The 7,031-nt window shown below is 58.6% G+C and overlaps 1 protein-coding gene across 1 annotated transcript; it reads right to left on the minus strand.

Moving 5' to 3' along the window:
• Positions 1-1,783: 1,783 nt before the first annotated feature.
• Positions 1,784-5,194, minus strand: EVX1 (even-skipped homeobox 1). Its single transcript, XM_032865679.1, has 3 exons — positions 4,768-5,194; positions 2,957-3,204; positions 1,784-2,323 (listed from the first exon to the last, which is right to left on the minus strand). Exons 1-3 carry the CDS (start codon positions 5,192-5,194, stop codon positions 1,784-1,786), a joined length of 1,215 nt encoding a protein of 404 aa, XP_032721570.1.
• Between the last annotated feature and the right edge of the window lie 1,837 nt (positions 5,195-7,031).

The raw sequence follows: 7,031 nt of genomic DNA on the forward strand, positions 1-7,031 counted from the left end.
ACCTGGGGTTGAGGTGGAAGCAGGATCACAGTCCAGGGTCCCCTTTCCTCAAAGGCTTGGGGCAACTGGAGAAGAAACAATTGCAGGGTTGAGCCCCAGGTGGGTCAGTTTGCCCGAGAAGGCCCCTGGTGTGCACAGAATTAAGAAAACATGCACCTCAGGGCAGTTCGGAGCCTGCCTTCTCCCCTTTTGTGCAATCTCCGTTTGGAGCCAGCTAATGCCCAGCATAAGTTTGGGAGACCATCTGTGGCTCCATCTTTTGGTTCTCTACCCAAGCTCAGGATGGTGGCTGAACTAGCAATTCAAAAAGTGTCAGTGCACTGCCTGCTTCCCGAGACATTAAAATGTTGAAGGGAGAATTATATCCAGCTTTTATTGCAGTATGGTTAACAAATTGTAACAGCAAATTCTTCAGGCTTCAAAGGAAAACTAAACCAAATTCATTCCCTACAGGAAGAACCAGTCCCCCCCAATCAGGGTGAAGCTTGTTATGGGGGGGTACACGTTCTCCTATCCCTCAAAAACTGGCTGCAAGAATGAGTGTGAGAGTTTGGGAGTGGCTCCCAAGCAAACCCCGGTGAAGGGGAAAGACAAGGTCCCCAGAAAGGGCCAAAGGCTCCACTAGTATCTGAAAGCCAAGCCCCAGTGGATGCTTGGGAGAAAAATGAGACGAAGAAGGATGTAAAATGCCAACTGCAAAGGGAAAGCCAGAAAGCTCTTGATGAAGAGAAGGTGAACAGGCAAAAGCTTGAAATAGCCTCTAATTTGCTGGCAGATACTGAGGGAGGGAGACGAGGTCCCCGCTCCCTAAGCTCTTCCCTGGGCGCCTTGTTAACAGTTCAACTCTGGGCTCTGCGGCCCATCGGCCCATCGCATGGTGATCATTATTATATATTCAACATTCAAAAAACCTCCTCACACACATCACTTGCTAATCAGGGTGTGTATTGGGCCCAGGGAGAAGAGAGACTTGGTAGGAGCTTCCAAGAGGCCCTGAGGCTTCTGCAGTCTCTCTGCCCATGTTAAACAAAAAGTGGGGGTGGGATGGAAGTAGTAGAGGCGGAGTTGCAAGCTGAGAGATATCAGGAAGCTAGGAGAGAGTAGAGATCAGGTGCTGGTAGACCAAAACCAGAAAATGTGTAACTGAGGTTCCAGGAAGGCAAGAGAGCCCCAAGGTTCCAAGGGAGGGCCAGGATCCTCCGGCACAGTAAATCACCTCTCTTACTCTCTCCCCTTAGATGGCTGGTGCATTGCCATCCAGGAGCCCCTTGCCATGCCTTGGAAAAGCTGGCAAAGATTAATCTCTATCTGCTCTGCATACACAGCATTTTTCAGAGAGACAGCAATTTCCTTTCCAGTGCTTGGACTTGGCCTTGGGGATGGGGGTGGGGGGTCCCGGTTGAGGCAGGGTGAGGTGGCGGGTGGGAGGAGGTACTGAGGGGCTGGATATCAGTTGCTGTTGCTACTCAATTTGTTTGGCTTTGGAGCCGCGGACCCGACCCCAGTCAGGGGTAATGGGTCCGGTGAAAAACGGCAAAGAGGGGCCGCCCCAGAGGAAGGTCTCTCAGCCCCCGCGTCCCCATCCCCACTCCTGATCCCCAAACTCGCCGGCCAAGCCACGGCCGCTTCCCGGGCGTCCCGATCCTCGAGGCTGAGCCCCTCTGGTCCTTTTCAGCCCACTTCTTTCCCCCTCGGTGCCCTGGGGGCGGGGAGGGGCGCTGGCTGAGTCCCCGCGGGGGTCCCCCCACGAGCGTTCTGTAGCCCGCAGCCCGCGGGCGGCCCCTTATCTGGTGAGGGGCACCTCCTCCCTCTGGTCCAGCGCGACGGAGGAGGCCTTGCTGAGCACCGAGGGCGCGAAGGTGAGGAAGGAGTCCGAGCGGGAGGTGGAGGCACAGGTGAAGTCCGAGGTGGCGGCGGCGCGGGGCGCGAGCCCGTTGGCCGGGCCGCTGTGGCAGGCGAGGCAGGAGCAGGGGCCGCCGGCCGCCGTGCCCAGTCCGTGAGCCGGGCCGGGGTAGAGCGGCGGGTGGCGGAAGGCGCACAGCAGTTCGGGCCGCGGGTAGGGCTGCGAGAGCACGCGGAAGGTATCGAGCGGGCGCAGCGGGCCGCTGAAGGGCGAGGCGGCGGCGGATGCGGCGGACGCGGCGCCCAAGCCCACCGGCGAGTAGTAGGGCAGGGGCAGGTGCGACGGGAAGGGGTAGGGCAGGCCGCCCGCGGCCGCCGCGTGGCTCATCATGTACGTGTAGAAGGCGGGGTCGGCCGGGTGCGGCCACGTCATGGCCAGCCGCTGCCGTTTGTCCTTCATGCGCCGGTTCTGGAACCACACCTGGGGGGAGAGGAGCGGGTTCGGCGGCTGCATGCGGCCGGGGGCGCAGAGCCCAGAAGTCCTGCCCAAATGCAGGGGACGATGCCGGGCGCGCAGGGAAGAGCCGGCGGCAGAGACCCACTGGGTGGGGGTGCAGATCCCCCCGCCACCACCACCACCTCCTGGAATCCCTTATGGGAGGTTCAGGGAGTGGCTTCAATCTGTGTCCCTCCTTCCCTCTGCCACGCGGCCAGGACCCTGGGGTGCCAGAGCCCGGCGTGGGCGCGCACATAGTGGGATAGACTAAGGACCAGGCGGGTCTGAGGCGGCAGGCAGCGGTTCCCCAGAAACACCTCCTCTTCCAGTCTCTCTCTCTCTCTCCCTCTCTCTCGGTAAAGGCACCCTATTCCCACTGTTTATTTGGCTAGAAAAGGGACAGAGTCAACCGCACGCCAGCAGTTCCTGCCTAGGGACTATCGGGAAGGCAAATCCGCACACACCTGGGGCCTGCACCGGGCCTGGACACCCCCAGCCTAGTAACCACGTGGGCAGGGAGACCCCAGACCCTGATTCTTGGCTCAGGACTTAGGGACTGGACAGTCGGTATTCCTGCTGAGTGGGCGCACCCTTTCTCCCTGTCGCCAGAGCTCATACCTTGATGGTGGTTTCCGGCAGGTTTAGGGCGGCGGCCAGCTCGCATCTCCGCGGCCTGGACACATAGTTCTCCCTGTAGAACTCCTTCTCCAGCCGGGCAATCTGCTCCCGGGTGAAGGCGGTCCGGTAGCGTCGCATCTGGTCACTGGCGCTGCAGGCCAGGGTGCCCTGTGAGCTGCCGCTGCTGTTGCTCTTGGGGGCCTCGCTGCCGCTGTTGGGACTGCTGGCCAGTGCCTCTGAGCTGGGCCCTGCATAGGGAGCCCAGAACACATGCATACACAGAACACACAACAGACACACAAAACATTGCTGATGTGGGGCTGTAGGCCCAGGGTGTGTGTGGAGTGTGGGGTAGAAAGGGCCCCCTCCTCCTCTCCGTAGCCTCAGTTTCTGCCTCCACGGGGGCACAAGGGACTTTGAGAACACAGGAAGAGAGGGATAGAGGCTCATCAGTCAGATGAGCACAAAGCAGCCCCGTACGTAGGCTGGGCTGCTATTTGGGAGACCTCTGTCTTAAGGCCTGTTGGGTACAGAAACCTCAGCCATCCGGAGCCACCTGCCCTGAGCCATAGACCGGATGCAGCCCCTCTGAGCTTTCTGCCCACCCTTGGCAGGATGGACAAGGATATGCCATCTCACAGGCAAGTTGAGATGCACCTTTGTGCTGGAGTGTAGTGAGCTGGGGGTCTTAGTGGATTGTAGGATGCTGCACACAGACTGAGTCCTTGCTTTTGTGTGTGCCAAGCTGCCAGTGCAGGTGTGGGAATGTGTACTAGGTTGCATGTGTTGTAGGGACGGCATAGGAATGTGTGCATGAATATCATATTACCTTGGTATATTTGAGATTAGGGAATCTGGGTTGAATGGACAAGAGGGTAATGAGTGGATGTGGGTGCACAGCCAGGTGTTGGCTGACAAGGTGAGGGAGTGGTTTTTCTTCCATACCAGGGTCTTCCCATCTACCCCCACAGCTTTGGGAAAGAGTGTCTGCTGGTAGGCTTTCCCTCCTACTAGCTTTCCAGCTCTCTCTGGGAGACTTCCCTGCCTGGCCACCTCCCCCACAAACTAGCCCCCCGTCGGGAAGGGGTTCTACAGTTAAAATAGTGTGACAGCACCCCTCCTTTTGGGTCTAACTCAAGGAAGGGTGGGGCTCCTGCCCCCCTGCAGCTCCTTTTCCTTTGGGTGGAGAAGTGGGACTAGCGAGGAAAGGGGAAGGGGGGGAGGGCCAGAGCTCTGCCTTTTCAAATGCAACCGGAGACCAAAGGCAATTAGATCATTGGGACCATTTCCGACCTGGCGCCACCGAGCCCGGGAAGTGACAAGGTAATTTGGACCTCTGACCGACGTGCAAACTGGTCGGAGGGCTGCAGCACCCAGGCAGCCGGAGTCCGCCGGGATTTTACGGTCCTTTATGGACTCCGGGCTTCCGCGCCTGGTTGCGCCTTACACCCCTCCAGCCACAAACTGCCCCGACCTGCGTTTGATCTCGCCCACTCTGGGGAAGGTGTCTTCTCGGAGCAGCTGAAGCAGTGCCACAAAACTCTGGGGGGTTGGGGTGCACTTTGAATCCCCCTCAAGCCCAGGGCTTGCGTCTCCCTCCTCCCGCAAAGCACAGCTGTCACCCTGGTCCCGCCAATGCCAGAGCACAGAAGGAGACCCCCTCCAGGGCTCAGATATCAGGGGAGAGTTTCTCAGGTGGGTCCCCCCAGCCACCCTGCCCTGGGGAAAAGGAGGGTCTTCCTCCCCTCCAGAGCCGAAGTGCAAGGTGGGCGCGGTGGGAGGCCCGGGGAGAGAAGGGGCGCGTTGGCTACCTTTGCTGTGCTGGTACTCGGCGTTCCCCGTGGCGCAGTCCGGGGTGCAGCTCACCTCGATTTCTTCATAGAAATCCGACTCGGTGTCCGAGCTGCTAGGTTGCCCCTGACCCGAGAGGCTGTCGGCGGAAGGGGCCGGAGGTCCGGGGCCGAGCACCGCAGCCCCGGCTGCCCGCGGCTCGGCGCCCGGCCCCGCGGCACTGCTTGCTAGTCCGTCGACCGGCTCCTCCTCGAGGCCTCCCCCGCCGCGCTCCCGGGCGGCGGGAGGGCCGGCGCGCGGGCTCAGGCAACCACGGGTCACCATCTTCTCCGGCGGCTCAGGCAGCGGGCTGCCCACGGCTTCGGACAAATTGGAGACTCTCTTGCCAACCAGAGTACCAAGCTGACCCGCGTCCAGAAACATAACCATGTCCTTTCGGCTCTCCATCCCGGGGTTCGCCGGAGGGGGGAGGGAGGAAGCCCCAAATGACTCCTAGCCCCCGTCTCCCCGGGTCCCCAGCGGTCCGACAGATCTTGGCTGCGGGAGGGAGAAAGAGAGACCGGGCGACTGGGCGGGCGCGGAGCGGCCGGAGCGCGATGTCGACGGTGACGGCGGTGGTGGCGGTGGGGAGCTGGGGTCACCTTGTGATGCGAGCGCTCCTCTGTGCCGTACCGCCTCTGGGAGGAAGCCCCATTGCCCTCTTCTTTCTAAGCTGTCATCCTCCTGCTGCAATCGTCATTACAGTACCGCTGGTGACGCCACTCGGCGAGCGCAAGTGGATAAATAGAAACGTCTGCCACAGCGAAGATGAAAGGAGACCCGCAGCTAATGGCTCGGCAGTGATGCGCCAGGTGTGGGCCTCGCTCGAATGGGGAGGAGAGTGTGAAAACAGACAGAGAGGCACACACACTGAGACAGGGAGACACCCAGGCAGAGGGCATGCAAAAGGAATTCCGCAAAAAGAAAAAGAGAGCTTAAAGCGCGCGGCGAGTTCCGCAGGAGCTGCGGGACTCGGTAATTGAATAAGCTTCTGACTGTGGGATTTTTTTTTTTTATTGTTGTTTTGGCTTTTGTTTTCTTAACTTGGTGCCTTGATCTAACACTGATGAGAGAATCCATAACTGCATTTTAAAAGTGTGAAGGTCGACTCACAAGCCTCTCTTCTCTCGTCATTATTACAACTGCCTGTCCTGGAGAGCTAACATCCTAGGGGCTCCAAAGTCTTTTTACAAGCTACTGAAAAACATATTCCCTCCTCCCACCCCCCAGTTGTCTGGAGAGCTTGAGCCTGGGGGATCTTCTTCCTACCCTCTATCCCCAGATGTCTCCTTCCTCCTGGAAACCAAGAGAACTTGGCGATTTTTCTTCCCCAAGGGGCAGGAGATAAATGTCTTAATATTTTTTCTTTAAGGACCTGTCTTGGCGGCTGACTCCAAATGTTTGTTGATTTTTTTTTTTTTTCTTATCCCCATTTCCCCATCTAGGTGGCCTTAAGCTCTCCACAGCTCGGCTTGACCTCCAGGTGGCTATTCGTAGAAGAAATCGTTTTCCCATTTGCCTGGGCCTCGCCTGCACTTCAGGTATGTAGGGTGGGGAGAGGTTCTAAGAGTGGCCTTTTTTCCTTTCTCTTGCCCGTATTTTAAGGTATTCGTTCAGAGGCAACGAATTCCTCTGGAAACAGGTTTTGCGAGTGAAGAGAGACTGAGAAATGCAGCCCCTACGAGGCAGGACTAGAGGCTCCTAGCTGGGGAAAGGTGCTGTTCCCACCCGGAGACTGGGCGCAGCAGCTGAGAGTGCTCCAGCACAGGGCACTGGGGCTGGCAGAGCTTTGGCTCACACGGCTCTCCCCCAGATCCTGCCCACAGGCTTCAGGGGTTCTGGCGGTAAAGAGAGAGAAGTCACCAAAAATGCCCTGAAATAGCTCGTGACTAGGAGCGCCCAAAAATCTCTGAGGACAGAAGGGGAGCCTCCAAGACAAGGCTGGGGGAGTCCGTAGTGCCAGATGTCTTTGGGAGCAGCCCCACGCTCCTTCTCAGGTCTTCTTCCAGGAAAGATACAATAGAACCCATTAGAAAACGGACCCCTTCCCAACTCTGAACAAGTGTGTTGGGGCCAAGTGGGGCAGCAAGGTCTCTCTCCACTTTGCTAAAGGCAGAAGACAGGCCCCTTCTCTGCTGTGCTACCCCTAAAACTCGCCTTACTCTGCCCCTCCTGGGAGCTTCTAGTTCCCAGGGGCCAGGGCTGCCCTGGCACTCCGCCCCTCCAGAGCCACAATTTCTGAGAT

The sequence above is a fragment of the Lontra canadensis genome, unplaced genomic scaffold, assembly GCF_010015895.1.
Source record: "Lontra canadensis isolate GAN:19392208 unplaced genomic scaffold, GSC_riverotter_1.0 scaffold2, whole genome shotgun sequence".
NCBI classification, from domain to species: Eukaryota; Metazoa; Chordata; class Mammalia; order Carnivora; family Mustelidae; genus Lontra; species Lontra canadensis.

Bases quoted from the DNA above. Each gene is read 5' to 3' on its own strand.
- EVX1 (XM_032865679.1), bottom strand. From the start codon at position 5,194: ATGGAGAGCCGAAAGGACATGGTTATGTTTCTGGACGCGGGTCAGCTT. The intron at 3,205-4,767 runs GTAGCCAACGCG...CTCCCTATGCAG, and splicing joins CGAGTACCAGCACAGCAAAG to GGCCCAGCTCAGAGGCACTG. The intron at 2,324-2,956 runs GTATGAGCTCTG...CTCTCCCCCCAG, and splicing joins TGCCGGAAACCACCATCAAG to GTGTGGTTCCAGAACCGGCG.